Genomic DNA, 19729 nt, shown 5'->3' with positions numbered 1-19729 from the left:
GTTCGCTTTTCATGTGTGCTCGTTTTAAGGTGTTTATGTCGAAACCATCGAAACACGGAAGTGTAACAGTCCAGAGGATGCAGTCTTCGATTTCCGATTTGACGATTCAAAACATACCATATTGTTACATATTAAAATATTTTTAAGCTCACAATTTACTTTTCTGTTTGGTATATATATATATATATATATATATATATATATATATATATATATATATATATATATATATATATATATATATATATATATATATATATATAATTTTATTTTTTAAATCAAATAAATGACTTAGGCTGCATATCTCTCTTCATTTCTCCAAACTGTGTTTTTAAGGTAGGAGGATGCTCCTCTTCTCCTCTCCTCCTCTGTGCTTGCAGTGTGTGGGAGAAGAGAGAAGACCTGTGCCTCAAACTCACAGCTTAAAGCATAATGGATATCGGATTAGGCGTCCACACACCCACTGGGGCCCTAACAGCTCTGAGACTCTGGGAGCTTCTTGCAAAGTTCATGTGAGGTTGGAAAACATTGCCTTGCCATCCAACTGTCGATCTAGAGATGCAGATTTAGGATATGAATAAGTCTGAAATTGCTCAAGGCACAAACTGTCATCTTACCTCCATATTCTGAATAATTTCTGAATGCTTTCTTCAACAACTGAGTCAAAAATATCACACAAAAATGAGCAAAAGACAAGTTGTGGGACCTGACTCGAGCGCATTTTTATTGAACGTTTATAACTGTTAAAAACATGTATAAAATTGGTCCTGTTTCAGAAACAAGGCACGCATAGTCATGTCATTGTTCAGTGTTCATATCATTATTAGCATTATCATTTATCAACATCATCATCAGCACGTTCCATCTCAGTATTTGTCTAATAGTAGTATCAAGCATTCCCTAATATAAAAACACGTTCCAATAGTTTTCTTTTTTTTCACAGGAGGTTAAAATTTTATTCCGAGCAGCAAGACAATATTCATGCAAAGACGGGAGGTGGAGGAGAAGATGCGAGCTGACTGGACTGACGGGTCGTTTAATAGTAGGTCTCCCGCTCCACCCATCCTGGAGAGAAAACACACAGACGAAAACACGAAATAGAGAGGTCAGATGGACGGTTGGTTTGATGAAACAACAAGGCAGGAGGAAAGGATAACACGAGCGCGGATTGTGGGCTCACCTCCTGGGCTGCGTCTGAGGATCAGCTTACGGATTTCATCATAGATAAAGATGAGCAGGGAGTAAGGGAAGGCGCAGAACCACCAGTTGGGCCTGGAAAGCACACAAAAACACAGAAGAGGAGATGAGAAGTGATACGGTGCCCTCGGGCCGGGCTCAGTTACATGTTACATGACTTTAGCTCACAAGATGAGAGGTTAAATGAGATTAAAAAAGAACAAGTTCAGTAAATTAAGAGAGATGGGTCTCTTGGTGCGTTACTCACTTGAGAGGGTACATTCTGAGCGCCACGTCCATACCCGGGCAGTAAGAGAGAAAGGCGGCAAGTGCGGTCTCCTCAAACAGGCCGAAGATCAGGATCTTGTTCCTGACACACAGGAAGAAGAAGTTTTACCAAAAGAGACCAAAGAGCTATTTTAAGCAGCTGGAAAAAAAAGATTTCCATCCGAAACGCCAAAATAAACACACAAAAAAACTAAACAGCTTGTAGAAGGAGAAAACAGAGGCGTGACATTCAGAGCGGCAGCTGGACGTGTAATTCTGATGAAATATTTACAGCTTTCACAACAGAGAGATGGAGGATTCAGGGTGTTTGTGCTTACTTCATGCCCTGCTGGAAGACAGAGTTCCTCCTAGTCTTACAGATGATCAGATCAGCCCACTGCACGATGACGATGCTCACAAAGAAGGCTGTGTGGCAGGTGAACTCGATGATCTTCCTCTGCTCGTAAGTCTGACGAGGAAAGACAAGAAAGAAGATATTAAAGCGAGGCTGAAAAGCCAAAATTGAAGCTGTATTTGTAGCAAGGTGCTCTGAAAGTCACTGACCCACTGCTGTCCGTAGCTGTCCTCCAGATCGTTGCAGTATTTGTTGTCCCAGGATACTCGGATGCCGATGAGGGTGGAGGGGAGGAAGCCGTTTTCAGCTAGGATCACGAAGTAGGTGAAGAAACCTGCCAGCGCCTGGATCATACCTGGAGAAAAAAAACAAGAGACGTGAAGTTAGCTTGTTTTTATCTGAATTTTCAACACAAATTCAGGAATCAAAGGGTTTAGATTAATAATCTATTTTCGGGGAATGAAACACATCTCGTTTGCTGACAGAAAAATAAATGAGATTAGGTCGTCCTTAGAGGAATTAAATGCTTATTGAAAATTAAATGATTAAGGGGTATTTAACGCAATAAATCATCAAAATCCCTGTGGGACAAAAAAGAAGACGAATCAGTGGTCTCAAATTGCTGCAGCCACACTTGTTTGCTTGCATTCTGCTCTTATAAGGCGGTTCAGGGAGTCCTGCAGGGTCAGGTTATTCCTGGATTCATTACCGAAGAGGGAAAAATCAAAAGCCAGAGGCCCCCGCTCTGTCATCACTCACGCACACACACAAAGACACACTACGGTTCAGTATCAGTATGAGCCTATTTCTGGTGCATGCCTCTCTGTTAGTTATCTAGGAGCACACAGATACAGAGCCCCAGAAAAACCCTACAAAGGAGACACGGCTGCCACTTCCTGGTTCTTGTTGAGCTGCATGAATGCTTGGTTGTTTACCGATCTGTCCGTAGGCGATGCTGATGAGTCTTTCGTTCACCAGTTTGTCTGTTTTGGGGTTTCGGGGCTGTCGCTTCATGATGTCGCTTTCAGCTGCTTCGTAAGCGAGGGAGATAGCAGGGACCTAGAGATAAAGTGATGTTTGTAAGAACAAATTAACGTAACGAGTGAGAGTGTGTTGGAGAAATGTGGACAGAGCTTTGTGTTTTTACCATGTCAGTTCCCAGGTCGATACAGAGGATGGTAACGGTTCCCAGAGGCAGAGGGATGTTCACGATGATGAAGAGCAGGAAGGGTGTGATCTCAGGGATGTTACTGGTCAGAGTGTAGGCGATGGATTTCTTCAAGTTGTCAAAAATCAGACGACCTGACGAAAGCAGAATCTAGTTTAATCATTCAAACTCTAAGGTTGGTAATTTCTCTGTGTTAAGCTCGTCTTACCTTCTTCCACTCCTGTAACGATGGAGGCAAAGTTGTCGTCCAGCAGGATCATGTCAGCCGCCTGTTTGGAGACGTCAGATCCAGCGATACCCATGGCGACACCGATGTCAGCTTTCTTCAGAGCAGGGGAGTCGTTCACACCGTCACCTGTTACAGCCACAATAGCTCCCTGCAGAGCGAGGAGGGAGACGGAGACACACGTGAGGATGATCTCCAGGAAATTAAAGTCAGAGAGGAAACAGAAAATAAAGCAGACTCCAGCCGAACTGAGTCATCCATGAATAAAAAAAACATCCAACTGAAGTAGAAGTCAGGTCTTTGAGTGACATTTCAATTTTCTGAAGTTGCACAGAGTCATTTCCTGTTGTGTGAGAGAAAAAGCTCCACTTTTCAAAAGGGTTTCAGGACGATTCTGCTTTATTCCACGGACCAGAGGGCTGCGATGAAAGCGACAGCAGGAGGATCCCGCTACTTTGAGGTGAAGCAAAGGGCTGCGGTGTTTTCCATCACATCCAGAATAAAACCTAATTCAACTCAGAGTTGCGAGATGAAATATCAACGAGGCAGAATTAATAATCCTCCTGGAGTTACGCTGGACTCACTGGAACACATTATGCTAATCAGCTCAGTAAGTTTAAAACACATTTCCAGCTGCACTTGATCATCAGTGACTGCACGCCTCATGCCACTGCGAGTTTCCAACCAAATCCAATTAAAATTCGATTAATTTTTAATCATTTCTGCATGAGTTTACTGTATATCTGTAAAGTGGAAGTGTTTGTCGTGCATGCAGCAGTTTTAAGTTGATCCACACTGAGTGGTAATTCATTAAAAGGTTGGTGCAGATAAAGAAATAAAGCAACAGTTCAAACGTACACATGAAAAGTTTCTCCTCATGCGCTCGTGAATTTTAATGTGCTGTTGAGGTCACAGCGTGACAGATGCTCCGCTTGATTATTCTCCCAACTCAGTCATCAGAGCAGAGGAATATTAAATATTCACGCATGGATTTACATAATAACGTCTCCTCTACCTGTCGCTGGCAGCCCTCCACGATGATCAGTTTCTGCTGCGGGGAAGTTCGAGCGAAGACGATCTCAGTGTGGTACTTCAAGATGTCGTCAAGCTGCTCTGAGGACAGATCTTTGAGGTCTCCACCGTGGACGACGCATGCCTTGGCATCTCTGGAGGAGAAACATGACGATTGTGAGATACTCAGGAAGCAGAAGCAGGAAGTCGCACAAATCTACGTGTTTGCACAGTACCGTGGGTTGACTTCATTGATTGGGATGTTCAAGCGAGCAGCGATGTCTTCAACAGTCTCGTTTCCTTCAGAGATGATACCCACACCCTTAGCGATGGCCTTAGCTGTGATTGGATGATCACCTGTCACCATGATGACCTGAGGAGAAGAAGAAACTGTCACTGAGGCTGTTTTTCATTTAAAGTCAGGAGGCGTGTGCAGAACCTGTGTCAGTATTCACCTTGATTCCAGCGCTCCTGCATTTGCCGACAGCATCAGGCACAGCAGCACGAGGAGGGTCAATCATAGACATGAGGCCGATGAAGCACAGGTTCTCAGTGGGGAAGTTCACCTCATCAGTGTCGAAAGCAAAGCCGTCTGGGAACTGGTCGTCAGGGAGGTTGAAGTGGCAGAAACCTAAAGAGAAATGGTTCAGATTGAGCAAAATAATCCAGCTGCTTGGTTAGTCGTTGAATCTGTCCCATCCTTACCCAGCACTCTTTCACCCAGCCCTCCAAGCTCCAGGTAAGCGTTCTGGAAAGCGTCTTTCATCTCGTCATCCAGAGGCTGCTCTTTGCCCTGGATCATGATGGAGGAGCAGCGGTCCAGAATCCTCTCTGGCGCTCCTTTCATCACCAGGAGGTGCTTGGACTCAGCATCAGGGGTGGCGTTTTTGTGAATGGAGAGCTACAACAAAGAAACACTCCTTTAAGATTTCAAATCTGGTTGTTTGAGGTAAAAGATGACAGCTTCTCCTTTAAAAGTGCGTACCTGGTATTTGTTGGTCGAGTTGAACGGAATCTCGGCTATTTTGGAGTTCTTCTCTCGCATTTCCTGCACTGATCCGCAGCACAGCTCGATACACTTCAGCAGAGCCGACTCAGAGGCGTCACCAGCAACATCTCTCTGGAAGACAAGGGTGAAGAAGAGGAAATTTAAAAGCAGAACTCTGATCTGTTTTTGTTTTGATCTAAAAGGAGGGGAAAAGATGCTGACAGCAAAGTGCTAATTTCCTGAATTCTTCCATCATAATTGCCGGCTTTGTTTACTCCCCTCACGCTCTGGATACAGTGTCTGAGAGAAAAATAATGAGCAGTGAGAGGAGAGTGACTCGTAATTAGAGCCGCCACGCCAGCCAGACATTTACAGGTGATTAGCTCAGACACACACACACACACAGGCGCGTGTGTTAACAGGTCATTAACACGGGGATGGAAACCAGCGACTGGGCTCTGAGGAAAGTGGGAGCAAAGGGAGTTATTTGACCCCCGGGGGATCGGTGTGTGTGTCGCTAGTGGGTGGGGAGCAGGGAGGGTGATATGAGCAAGAAAACAAGCCTGAGGACGAAGTGGCAGAAAGTTTTAGCTGGAACAGGTGGTGGCATTAAAATGACTCAGCACAACTTTTAAATCCAACCCACATCATCGTACCTTCAAGATGGGGACGTTGGTCTGCTCAGCCAGGAAGACGGCGCGGTTGCAGAGTCCAGCGATCCTCGCCAGCGCGGCCCAGGTGGCGGAGCTCCTGTCGAAGGAGGTGCCGCTCTGGTTCTCGGTGGTGTCGGCCTCGTGGATCTGGTTGTCGAACCACATGTGGGCGACAGTCATCCTGTTCTGCGTCAGGGTGCCGGTTTTGTCGGAGCAGATGGTGGAGGTGGATCCCAGGGTCTCCACGGCTTCCAAGTTCTTCACCAGGCAGTTCTTCTTGGCCATACGCTTGGCGGTCAGAGTCAGACACACCTGGAGAAAGACGGTGAAGATTAGCTAAAGGCTAGACCAGCGTGAGGACTTTTAAAGAGTCTGATCACAGGGAGAAACTCACAGTCACAGTCGCCAGGAGACCCTCAGGTACGTTAGCCACAATGATACCGATGAGGAAGATAACAGCTTCAAGCCAGGTGTATCCAAGGATGAGGGAGAGGATGAAGAAGGACACACCGAGGAAGACAGCAACACCAGTGATGATGTGAATGAAATGCTCGATCTCAATGGAGATGGGAGTACGTCCAACTTCCAGTCCAGAGGCGAGCGTGGCGATACGACCCATGACGGTGCGATCTCCGGTGCTGATCACGATACCACGAGCGGTTCCTGGAGAGAAGAGGGTTGGATTATTCTTCCTGGTTTAGATAATTTTAGCACAGTCTCTGGATTGTTTTGACTTACCTTCAACACAGTTGGTGGAGAAGAAAGCGATGTTCCTGGTCTCCAGTGGGTTCTCATTGGAGAAGTCAGGAGTACGAGTCTGGGGTTCGGATTCTCCGGTGAGGGAGGAGTTGTCCACCTGAGGAAGAAGAGATCAGAGTGTGACTAATGCAAGAAACAGCATAAAATATCTTCCGTTGTGAGCAAAACTTTAAAGGATGAAGCTTCAGAGGAGCCGATGGCAGAATTGGGTCGCATGACACACAGAGAAGCAGCTAAATGATGCAAAGGTGTGAGGTTTGTTACCACAGAGAAAGAGGCTGAAATGGTGGTGTTTTCTAACAGGGGACTAACCTTGCAGCCGTGAGCTGAGATGATTCGCAGATCAGCAGGGATCCTGTCTCCACCTTTCACCTCCACTAAATCTCCGACAACCACGTCCTCAGCGTTGAGGTGCTTCTTCTCGCCATCACGGACCACCAGGGCTTGCTGCGAGACGAGAGAAGCAGACGCTTTTGTTTTCACAGTCGTAACAGTAACGGTTGAAACAGAGTTAGGTTGGTGTGTGGGGGGTACCTGTGGGACCAGGTTTTTGAAGGAGTCCATGATCTTGGAGCTCTTAGCCTCTTGGTAGTAGGAGAAGCAACCAGTGATGATGACGACAGCAGAGAGCACAACACCCAGGTACAACTGTGGACAGCAAACACAAACCGTTACATTTACACCTGGAGTTAGCATCATTTTAGGAATTTAATTTACATCCAGTGGCTCCATAAAGTGGTCAAATGTGTATCTGAGGACCTTTTCTTACATTATCATTGGCTGGTTCATCCTCCATTGCAGCCTGGATTCCATAGGCCAGGAAACAGAGGATGGCTCCAGTCCACAGGAGCATGGAGAAACCGCCAAACATCTGAAAGATGAATACATGAATTAAGACTCTGTGATGCTAGAAACTGATTTGAGTGAGGAGAGGATCTGAAGTTGGTTTAAAGATACCTGCTTGCAGAATTTGACCCACTCTGGGGTGGTGGGAGGAGGAGTGAGAGCGTTGGGTCCATCTCTGGCCAGGATCTCAGCAGCCTTCGCGCTAGTCAAACCCTGATGAGACAACACCAGATCATTATAAAATCAAGCCCATTTTCCAGCTACACACGTGTAAACACAATCTCACTGACACATATTTGAGCCCAAGGGGAGCTGCAGGTATGAGTAGTTGCTTAGCAGCGCGACATCAACAGAAAAACAGAGCAGGTAGGAGGAGGATGAAATCAGGGCAGAGGGGCTCGGCTAATAAATTATTCACAGCAGCAGCACATGAAGCCTGGAGACCCCGGTTTGGAGGCAGTGATTAACTATTCTCCTTGATCTTTCCTGCATGACCACGAGCACATCTGCATTCAGGAAGAGACACACTAATTAGAGAACGATAACTAAGGAATGGCTGGAAATTTCCTCTCCGCCACGGTGTGCTTGAAAAGAGCGTTTCTATTTATAGCTGTGGGTAAACTGGGAGACACAAATAGAAGCTGGTTCGCCATTTTCTCCTTCACATAAACACAGTATGCTCTCTCTTCGTATTTACAGGATAAATAAAATAAGGTGCTAACAGGATGGCTGTTTATTTTGGTTATTTAACACAACAGATGCGCTCGCCCCCGCACACGCCTACATTAATTTTCAGATATTTTTGCTCTTTAATACACAGGTACCTCCTTATGACCATTTATTCAAAACACAGTGTTTTTGTGCTTTCTGTTCTGTGGGAAGTCTTCGAGCACACTGCGAAAACTGAAATCTTATCAAGCTTTTTTATCTTGTTTTATGTAAAAATTGTCTTATTATTCTTGATATGAGCCACATTCAACTGGTCAGTCCAGAAAAATGTCTTGAATCAAGTTGTTTAAAGACAAGAATGAGGTCTGAGTTGTTGAGAACAAGTTAAAGAAAATCTGCCAATGGAACGAGAAAAATTTGCCTGAAACTAGAGTAATGAATGAGTGACCTCATTTCGGACCTCAATGCAGACCTCATTTTTGTCCTTAGATAACTTGAAACAAGACATTTTTCTGGACTACACTGCAAAAAAATGAAATCTTATAAAATGTTTTTGTCTTATTTTAAGTAAAAATTGTCTTATTATTCTTGATATGAGCCACATTCAACTGATCAGTCCAGAAAAACGGCTTGAAACTAGAACAATGTCTTAATAAAAGTGACCTCATTTCAGACCTCAATGCAGACCTCATTTTTGTCATTAAATAACTTGAAACAAGACATTTTTCTGGACTTATCAGGTGAATGTGGCTCATATCAAATCCAAAAAGACATTTACTACTGAATATAAGACAAAAACACTTGATAAGATTTCAGACAAAAGCTGAGATTAGATCGCCTCCTCCTCCTTCCTCGCCCTGCCTCGTCTTTTGATATTTAATAAGCCTCGGTCAGCCCAAGCCTTTGACTCCTGTGCTGATATCTGACATTAATCTCATTCATGTGACGGATGCAGGAATACTCCTCTATCACTCACGTTGCTCAGGTCTGTTCCATATTTGCGGTTCAGCTCATCCAGCGTCAGCTTGTGATCGTCCTGCAAACAAAAAAACAAAGACAGACGGAGAAAGAAGATGCATCAGTTCAGTGTGACACCGCTATATGTGTGTGTGTGTGTTCAATATGCCAAAAAGTCGCTGACATTTCCAGCACATTGTGTGCTGACCTTTCATTTTGGAACAACTACCACACAGCAGGTATGGCTGTAACAATGACAGGGATGTTTAGGAGGCAGGATGAATAAACGGAGGAGGAAAGGGAGAATGTAGGAGGGAGAGCATATGGAATATGGTAATTCGATGACAGGCAATGCATTGAGGATAGAAAGGCATGAAACGGAATAAGAGGAAGTGAAGGAGTGGGATCAGGGAAAGAGGACAAGTGGGCACAGATAAGAGGAGGAGAAGCAGAAATTCAATTGATCTGCAGTTTTTCTGAAGGCAGATTTAAGACGTTACATAAAACAGTCCTTAAAATTAAATTCTGAGGGGGTTTAATCTTCAATAAGTGAGGAGCGAGCTGCACTGGATGCAGATTCAAGGAAATCTACTTTAGTTAACGCTGTTTTATACTCAGAGGTCTTAAATCTGGAGTTACACGAGAACCCACCATATCCACTTCCTTCTTCAGCTCATCCATATCCTTGTCCTTCTTCTTCCCCTTCCCCTTCTTCTTGCCGCCCTGCTCCGAGGTCGCAGCCAGCTCATACTGCTCGCGTCCTTCCTGCAAACACAGAAGAAGAAACACACTTTTAAAAACAGTCAGGACATTTAAGTTCACTCATCGCCAAAGTTTGTCAAACTGTGCTATCGTTTAACTTTTCTTTTCCATGCGTGCCGGCTGTTGGGAATAAAAGATTGAAACCCTTTTATTGGACTATTTTAAGCAGTGACAAGAAACCATGCATAAGTAACACCCCGCCTCCCGCTGAGGTGTGTCTGATGCGACGTGAACATGCCCGGTGACTCAAAATGCCACGAGACATCCTGTCACAGAGCATCATTTTAAGACCCCGAGAAAGAGATTAAAGAGTAAACACGGATCGGTCTGCGATGTCAGGGAACTGTGGCCTAAATTGGGGAGACAAACTGCCAAAAACTTTCACGGAAAGTACCAGAAAACACAAACAGTCACCTCTTCGCTGTCACATGCAGTTAGGAGGAGAGTCGTGCCATCTGTCGCTGCAAAAACAAGCTCTGCAGGGAGGCACTTTTTGGGGTTTGGGAACTTTTGGAGGGTGTTCAACTGTTGGAGGAGCTCAAAACAAGAGCACAATCAGCTGGTCTTGAAAATGTAAGAAGGTGTAAATAAAGAGCTTCCTCTGTCACACTCTGTCTTGAGGAGATGAGGTGTTTGAAACTCCCACGTTTGCGATATCGAGTGGGAAAAATACACACAACTCTTTATTCATTCACCGGCTTTCCTTAACTTAACCTCGCCAATTAGCTAAACACGCCGCCGAACCCCAGAGTGGAACAATAAACCGCAGCGGAGTCATTTACTGGTAATCACACTTGGGGACATTTTGTTGATTTTAACTCTGACTGTGACACAAATTCTCTCGCTGGAGGCAGGAGACGTAATTAAAAGTGATTATATTTTAAATTTAAGGCCTTGATCTGAAACATCAAACATCCTTGTGATGATTTAAGCTGTGAATAATATTTAAAGCGGAAGCGAAGAGCAGATGTGTGTTTACGCTGTGTGTTTTTGACTCTGAATATCAGTCCATCAGCTCTGGAGCGGTGGCTCAAAGTGACAGTCAGCCTCTTTCTCCCCGCCGTCTCCTCCGCAGACAGACATCCCCGCTCATTATCAGCCGCCGCTGTAGCTGACAGAGCAACAAAAGACCCGGGTAAAGATTGTGTCTTCAAGACGGATGTAAGCCAGAGGGTGTGAGGAGCAGTGACGGGGAGAAGGTGAGATAGGGAAGGAGGAGGACGACGGTTCTAAATCCAGCATCGAAGACAAGAGAATGATGAATATCAAAGTGGAGCAAACAAACACTTCCATCAGCTCTTACACAGCACAATCTATCTTTACGGTGGTTAAAAACACCTACAGGTTTACAGCCACTGCACCCAAACTTTATTATCCTGCATCAAACAGATGCTCCTTCTTCTGCTCAACAGGTGAATAAAGTGTAGCTACCTGTGTGTGTCAGGTAAGAGATCACTACACCAGAGGTTAACATCAATTAGCTGTTAAAGCTCATCTATAATGTAGAACAGAACACGACTCGGGGTGTTAGCATGTGAGAGGAGACGACTACTAATGAGATGAAGACAAAGTCAGCAACTCAACGACCAAATATGGACTTCCTGCTCACAGCTCAGTCATGGAAATATGCTAACTAATATTGTTTTCCTTCTGCGTTAGTTTTTGAAAGTTTCCCAGGCCGTCAGCTGAGCAGAGTGTGTGATCTCAGCACATGTTGTTATTGTTGCCCGAGCCCCCCGGCCAGCTAAGCTGGGAAAACACCGAGTCTGGCTCTGGTTTGCTTGGGCCAGATCTCAGCCTGTGGACCCCTGATGGGCCCCCAGGGGCCATCTGGCCCCAGGCAAAACGAGGGGTGTATAGCCTGGATGAGGAATGTGAGGTCAGATACAGACTTTGTGGAGCTAAATAAGTTAAAAAAGTGAGGTTTTAGGTGAGCTAACAAGGCCTCTGGTATTTTAAGAGCACTTGAGGTAAATAAAGAGACCAAAGATCCTCAATCCCAGCCCACATCCTGTCTGATAACACACTCAGAGATCAGCCTGATATTTAAACAGCTACAATAAATCAGCTCAGCCCTTGTTGACATCTGGCCCAGCCCGAGCTGCTGCACACACACCTCTTCTTGGGTCATCTCTTGACATTTCCTGGCAAAGACGGAGAAAATTAGAAAGTGGAGCGACACATCTGAGCTCTTTACAAGTCACAGGATTCCTCCAGAGAGTCCACACACTGAAATCTCATTTCTATCACAAACACAGAGTGAAAAAGCTTTTTTTATCAGATAAGGGTTGAAGATATCAGGCTAGCTCATTGCTTTGTAAGTATGCTGTGGTTTAGTGGCTGTAACATTGACCCACTTGGCGTAACTCGACAGGTGTTCAGAGATTCACAGGTGAAGAGGTGGCATCACTCCTCTCTGAGACATATCAGGAGAATAATTTCTGTCACTTGTAAAGCAACAAAACACGAAAGCATACCAAGCTATTTCCTAACTTTACTGTGCAAAATCACACATTCCCCACCAGGATAGGGCGCAAAAAGGATGCTGCAGCTGCCAGGGTTCAACGTACTCAAGAGTGCAACCTCGACCTCTGCAGCATCATTTCTTAAAGGATGAAACAACAGAACAGAAAACAGTCGTAGCAGTAAATAAATTGACAGAAAACCAAACATAAACAAAGGCAGTGAAAGCAGAGATTGTAGGACGCTACGGATGAAAGAGACAATAGATGTGGAGAAACATCAACAAAGTGTGCGACACACACACACGGGCGTACTGGACACAAAACAATGGCTCTTTGTGTGTTTTTATGGAGAAAAATGTCGTATGAAAACACAAACAAAGCCTCTGGAATGTTTTCATGTGACTGCTAAGACTACGGCCTGCAGGGAGGCTACAGAGCTGCAAACTGCGTGAAAAGATAGGAAGAAATTCTGAATCGACGTCCTACAGGCGCTAACAAACATCAGAGGAGAGCGTTTGGTCAAGCGCTTGCATATTTTGACTGCTTTACAGGCGGGCTTGAATTCCTATGAACAGCTCTTTCTGGTGCCAGATACACAAGCTGCTCATTCAACCGTGCAGACACACACATACTCAGCACTGGGACTTTACCCCGTTGCTAGCGGCGACTAACGCCACACCTCTGGAGATCTGTGAATGGACAGAGTCAAGTGTTAGAGCTCCTCCCTCCTGTCCCCTGCTCTCATTCTCCTTTCGTTTCCTGCAACTTCCCCGTTTTTCTGTTCAAACGGTGAAAAGAAAGAGTGTTAATTTACACAGGGGCCGTGTTTAACACTCGCTTCACGTCCTGGCCGACTTAAAGCTTTATTGGAGCAGAACAAAAAAAGGGGGGATGAATGAATCAATGGCTGTTCTTGCTGGGAACTTTGGGGACGCAGGAAACGCAGCTGAAATTTTAAATATCTAGTCTGACATCATCATTAAAAAATGAACTTTTAGAGCTGATACTGAAAAGACTGCTGAGTATTTCTCTAAGTTTCTTCTGTAGAAACATGGCAGTGCTGAATATTGCTGTCAGGAGCTGCCACTTTTTCTTCAAAAGCTTGAAACCCTTTTGTTTTGGTCTGGAATGAATGAAACAGTAAATAAAAGGCTTCTTCTATCCTCACTTTCAGAACATAAGCCCCGCCTCCATGACATTTACAAGCCATGACTCCATAGCTACAAGTTGCATCATTTCCTCAAGAGAGCCACATACTTGTCTGGAGCATCTCATGTAGACACAAACATAAAACCCAGGTACTCTACATCCCAAAGTCCCATTTCTCTGCCGACTCTGTTATTCTTAATGTTCGACTTCTGCTGAGCAACAGGATTGCAGGGAAAGTTCAGAGAGCTGCCACGCAAAACAAATCGCACGGCTAGAAGCTGCTAAAGCAAACAGAGACCAGGATGGAGTGAGACGGGAGAGAAAGAGAGAGAGGAGGGAGATAAAAGAAGCGAAAAGATAATAACGGAGGGAGTCAGGGATGGAGGGAGCGTGAAAAAAGAGAAGGAGAGAGGCAGAGAAGGAGGGAGGGCTGTGCTCTGTCACAGACAAGAGGTGGCGTGTGACAAAAGCCGCGGTTAATACACAATGACTGCCGAGCGGAAAGAATGTTAAATCCTCGGAGAGAGGGAAGGAGGGAGGGGGACAGGTAGGAAGAGAAAGAGGGAGTAAAAGAGAACAGGCTGTAAAGAATGGGTGTGAATGTGGAGTCAGGGTGCCCCCTTTTGCTGAGATTTAATGTGGCCCCAGGGCTGACATCCAGGGTCAGGTCACAGCGGGGAGAAGAGCGTGGAGTACAAGAGGAAGTTCCTCTGCTGGCTTTTCTCAATAGAGTTACAACAACTAGATCTGCTCTTACACCTTACACCTTAACCGTAATGTTACAGCTCATGTGCACACTTCAGTTTCTGCTTATTTGATGCAGTTGTGTCACCACCGTCAGAGTGCTTGATGCAATTTCCTCCTATAAGTTTCAGACGCTCTTGCAGCCGAACTAATTGATCTGTTTTGCATTTGATTTTCCTTAAAGTGGCGCGAAATGACGGCAAAATGCACAACAGAGTCACAGTCTCGAAGATGCATATGATATTTTACATAGTGCTGCAGGACAATGAAATATTCAGCTGGATTCCCACCATCTGTCTCCCAATTCTACCCAGTTCCTGACTGAGCGAGGAATCTACCCTTCTCTTCCTATTTTCTAGTTTTCTGCATGTGTGTTGACAAAAAAAAGCCAAAAGTTAACACTAAAAGTGGATGGTGGATATGACTATGTCCTCTTTCCCCCTCCTCACTCAAATCTGCAAGCCAAGTTGTTCAGAGGGAGGCAATGCGGCAACTGGTGCCTCTCTGCTCCCCCTTTATCGCCTCCCTCCACCACTGAAGCAATCACCCGCTCCTCTCAGCTCACTTTCCGTTTTCTCGCTGATTGCACTCTGATGCCGATGTGATGGGCAAACATTAGAAAAAAAGGCAGCTGAGGTAATCTCATATTAAGCAGTGAGTCCAAAACACAGGAGAGAAAGTGCGGGGAATATAATCTCTGTCATACCTGTGCTCAATCTCACTGCCCTGATTCTTCTCCATTACAACAAAACTCCTCCTCCTCCTCCCCCACAGTCTCTATCCCTCTCCTCACACTAGGGAAGCTCTGTAGTCGCAATTCTTTCTTCCAAGTCTGGCTATTTGTCTGTGCCAGAGCTGAATGTATTGAGTGAGGGGGAGAGGAGAGGAGGGGAGACGCAGAAGGAGGTTGGATGGGGGCAGGGCAGGGCTTTCATCACATATGGGAGGAAGAGGAGGAAGAAAAAAAAACAGCAGGAGGAGCAGCCAAGGGAGAGAGCGCAAAGATTTTCAGAATCGTAAACGACTGAATGAGCTTCACATCTCCCGCCACAGATCTCCCCTCCTCCCTCCGTGTCCATCTTTCTCTCCTGCTATCCACCTCTCCATCCTTGCGGGCTGCATCCGTAATGAGAGTTTCTATTGCGCAGCAAGGCAGGGTGTGGCGACTGCTGAAATTTCATACAAACAGGTTCAAAATGATCTCACTGAATTCAAGTTTTGAGAAAATAACTGGGATGTTATGGCTACGAAAACAGGGCGAGGAGAGCTGCTGGATGTAGATCAGATGCCTTTTTACATGCCAACCATGAAAAGCTGTGAAAACAAAAGAACTAACTAGCGTTGTCAACTGTTGCTATCATTATAACAGATCTTTTGATTAAAAAAATGCACATTAAACTGCAAAAAACATCAAATTTTTATAGCAAAGGCACAAATACTATACATTTCTGCACAAAAACCTGACTCAAGCACAAGCTGACTGTCATTTTTTTTGCAACAAATGCACATCTACCACCTTTTAATCTGAGAAATCCAGAGCTAATTCTGCTGATAAACAAAAAAACACAATTAATATAGTGTTTTCCTTTTGCAATATCAGTAATCTGACACCAAATGTTGCTAATCCTGCATGCAAATGTGATGCAATCCCAAAAATTCATCATGCAATGACATAAAAGTCCTATTTTTCCACGCTTTCTCGCACTTTTCCTCCTAAAGTATCACTCCACCGCAGTTTTTCAACGTATTTTGTCAATCTGCGTTATGCAAAAGCGTGCCATCCTCGAAAAAAGCAGCTGTAGATGTGATTCTGGGTTAAGTTACAGTAATTGGTCACAGAGCTCTCTCAGTAGAGGATGGAGTAGGCTGGACTTTTCTTGCCCTCCCACTGTCAGATCTGTTATTTTTACAGCTTTTACGCACCAAAAACACCCGAATGTGAGCCAAATCACAACACTTTAAGGGACTCCTCTTGGAGCGATAGATTAGTAGGACATCCTGTGAATTCGTCGCCACGTTTTCAGTTTAACTTTCACTAAATCAGACCGTGATATCGGTGTGTTTTCTCTGATGCTAAAACCGTTAGCTCGAAAAACTTTGACAGACCAAGCGCTTGAGAACATCCCGTTATGTAACCACACATCGAGCCGTTAGAAGCATCTTTTCCACCCATTGGAAAGTTCAGTATCTCGGATGTTTCAGAGATCTCAAAACACGGAAGTCCCTCCAGCACTTTCAGGCATTTAGAGAGGAAAAATCAGGCTTGTTGCTTATCTTCACACATGTGATCCTCCACCTCCCCCCGTGACAACATCAACATTGAAAGACCACTTGTTTGAATGAATGGTCAACTTTTAAATCAATCTTTTTTCGCTTCATAACATCTCCATTTTTCACACTTTCATCTTTCAAAAGGAGGTGAAACAAAGAAGAGATTGTACTCACTCCTCTACCCATGATTCCGAAGATGTGGACTTCCCAGTTCAAGTAAAAACAGACGAGCTAAATTCCACCTTAAAAAATTATTTACAATAAAAAATATTAAAAGAAAACAAATATCCCGGATGTGACTGGTGTTATTTTTTTTATGTTTTTTGTTTTTTTTTTTTTATTCTCAACAGCACGTGTCACTCCTCCAGATCGCACATCCGAGCTCGCGAGCCGCCGCGGCAGACCCTCCAATACTTATAGATGGCGTTCCTTCCATTGTGACGTCGACGCCACTTGCCATGGTAACGCCACGGATGGAGGCGGGGCTACTGCCAACACACACACTAACGACACACATTATTCACTATGAGTAAACGGTTGAAGAGCAATAAAACACGGATATTAGAGCAAAATTAACCTAAATACTCAATTTCAACAGATTATTTGTTAGATTATGCAATTTTACGAGGGAATAATCGGTAATTTAAGTGGAATAATGCACAAATTTCCCTGCACAGATTTTTTAGAAATTAAAAAAAATTTATAAAAAATAAAATAAAATGAAAGAAAATTAATTCAAATAGATAAATAAATAAAAATTATAAAAATAGTATTTTTCCCTCAGATTTGTGCTTTTATATATTTGGGAGCAAAGTAATCAGCTGTAAAAAGCAATTTTCTGCATTTTTCATTTAAAGCTCCTGTAAAGAGATTTTACCCATTTGTAAAACAAACTAAAACTGTTAATTGTTTCCCAAAAAATACGCAAATTGAGCAATGTGTTCGACTTTTTAAGACATCTTTTGTTTGGAAACACTAGATTGAGACAAAACCGACGTATACAGAGAGTTTTACGCAGTGGCTTTAACCTTAATGTCTTATTGTGAGTCCATCACCCAGCTTTTACAAATCTCAAAAAAATACTTTCAACTTTCACCAAACTTCTGAGTTAAAAAAAAAACAAAGCCACCTCCAACCACACACTCTTAGACACACACTTCTGTTCATCTACACCCCAGCAAGGCTTTCACAGCTGGGTTCACATACACCTCCTTTCCCCTGCTGCTTTGACAAGGTTGTTGCCTGCTGATGGGAGGCAGTGAACTCTGTGAATCTAAATCCACAGATGCAACAGAAAAAAAAGAAGCAGATTTAACAAACCTCGAGGATCTACGAGAAGCCTCTCAGCACAGATAACCTCTTCGACTATCACATTGCAGCCTCACTGGCAAGTTTGGCGGCAACCTTGTGTCTGTTTGCATCTGTTCCAGAAGCTCTTAAACCCCTTCATCCCACAACACAAATGACAGATTTAGTCCTTCAGCCCTGGATCTGAGCCTGCTACTGCAAGTATTCACCCACTTCTTGTACAATCAGGGTCAAAAACAAAAGACTTTCCTCTTCTGAGCATCAGAACTTTGACAAACCTCCTATCAAGAGCTGATAATAGATTAAGTTTTCTAAGCAGCCTCTTCAGTACTAAAGTAGGCCAAAGCATTGAGGATAAACCCGCAGATTGAAGCGCTATTGTTCCTGATAGGTAGACTGTGTCAATCACAGTCTGGCGCCCAGTGTATTCTAATAGACCTTATCAGTTTGGCCTGGAGAGCACTCTACACTGACTGACAAGATAAATCTGAGACAGATCAAACAGCGACAGGAAGATTTCACTGCTTCAGGCGTCAGAGGAGGAGCTCCACCACCACCCAGCAGCCAGCTTTCCCCCTCTTTGATGCTGGGAAACACAGAAACATACATGTAAGGGAGATAAAACGCAACTGGACTTCCACAGATGGACACACAGCAGGGAGCGCCGGCGTTCCTGGCAGAGAGTGTGTGCAAACACACACACACACGCACACATACAAGCACGCGCAGGTGCATGAGTGTTTACCTTTTATTCTTGTTTTGGTGTGTCCACATTCATGTGTGTGGTTTTTGCACCGTGTTGCTCTATAAATAGCCGAGATTTTATTTAGATGTTGGATGGAGGGGGAGGAAATACAGAGAAGGGCTCTAAAATGAGTTGCCATAGCAACAGGCACGTTCAGGGGGCCCTGCATGTGAGGAGAGGATGAAGGCATGATAATGTTGGTGTCTGTCTGCTGCCTTTCTCTCTTACCCGCCGCTCAATTCATCACGGCTGAATCCCTTTTATCAGCACGACGGCTCATCAGAACACATATTAACAAAGTGGTGATGACAAATGATAATTTATGCCCTGGAATCATAACAAGACGATTTGTGCTCTTTGTTTCTTCCTCTTCCTCTCTGTCGCATCGATTCACCTTACCCACCATCAATCATCCCTGCTCTCCTTTTTTCCCCATGTTGTCTCCTTCCATCCTTTTGTTTGCACACACTAGCTGCCTTCCTAACACCAGCTCCCTCTGCTGTAAAAGAAATCATCCAAAAAGTTAAAACAGAACAATCTGATTGGCTGCTTCCAGCAGTCATACCACACTGTGTTAACCGATTACAATTTGCTAATGAAAGTGCATAAATTAAAGCTTAATTCTGCCTACAAGTGATCTTTAAGTGTGTGTGAAGCAGGCCATCTGTGCCCAGGTTGGACTGATGATACTGCAAACACACACACACACACGCTAGAGGAGGGTATGATGGAGAAAGGGGCGTTCATAATGACCGAGGTAAACACAAAGTGGATAGCGCTAAAGTGGCTTCAGTTAATTCTCACTCAGGGCCTCTCCTGCATTAGCGGTCATCAAAGCGATCCATTGCAAACACAGCAGCGGCTGACTGGCCCTTGAGATAATGTTCACACACAAAACCCAGAGAAGCAGCAGATAAGACCGACAAGTCTGAGTAACGGCTTAATGATGTTTTGAATTGATCTAATTTTCTGTATTAATGCACAAAAAGAGCAGAAACCTATTTTTAAGTCACGTCCCTGTCAGAGTTCTTCATATCAGATCTGAGAATTAGTGTTTGGGAACCGCTCAGGTGTAAAATCCGCCGCACGGGTCACAGAACACAACTCGCTCCTTCCTACCTATTCAACCTTAAAACTGCATCAAAGCAAAGGAAATGTTTTTTCTTTAAGACAGGACAAACTTCCAATCAGCCTGAGTGTACAATGGTAA

The 19729-nt window shown here is 44.3% G+C and overlaps 1 protein-coding gene across 1 annotated transcript; it reads right to left on the bottom strand.

The window, feature by feature from the left end:
- Nucleotides 1-748: 748 nt before the first annotated feature.
- LOC141786141 (sodium/potassium-transporting ATPase subunit alpha-1) lies at nucleotides 749-16862 on the bottom strand. The gene is made up of 23 exons (XM_074664876.1): nucleotides 16641-16862; nucleotides 9727-9840; nucleotides 9095-9154; nucleotides 7561-7662; nucleotides 7373-7474; nucleotides 7138-7251; nucleotides 6916-7050; nucleotides 6583-6700; nucleotides 6239-6507; nucleotides 5848-6156; nucleotides 5189-5323; nucleotides 4909-5104; nucleotides 4659-4834; nucleotides 4440-4576; nucleotides 4208-4358; nucleotides 3175-3343; nucleotides 2946-3100; nucleotides 2734-2857; nucleotides 2008-2153; nucleotides 1782-1912; nucleotides 1445-1546; nucleotides 1181-1272; nucleotides 749-1065 (listed from the first exon to the last, which is right to left on the bottom strand). Exons 1-23 carry the CDS (start codon nucleotides 16650-16652, stop codon nucleotides 1037-1039), a joined length of 3078 nt encoding a protein of 1025 aa, XP_074520977.1. The 5' UTR covers nucleotides 16653-16862; the 3' UTR covers nucleotides 749-1036.
- Between the last annotated feature and the right edge of the window lie 2867 nt (nucleotides 16863-19729).

This window comes from Halichoeres trimaculatus, unplaced genomic scaffold, assembly GCF_033239565.1.
Source record: "Halichoeres trimaculatus isolate MK-OKI-2021-1 unplaced genomic scaffold, fHalTri1.1 fHalTri1_scaffold_24, whole genome shotgun sequence".
In the NCBI taxonomy this organism is placed as follows: Eukaryota; Metazoa; Chordata; class Actinopteri; order Labriformes; family Labridae; genus Halichoeres; species Halichoeres trimaculatus.
The sequence above is the reverse complement of the archived record's forward strand: the minus strand, read 5'-3'. Positions and strand labels throughout refer to the sequence as shown.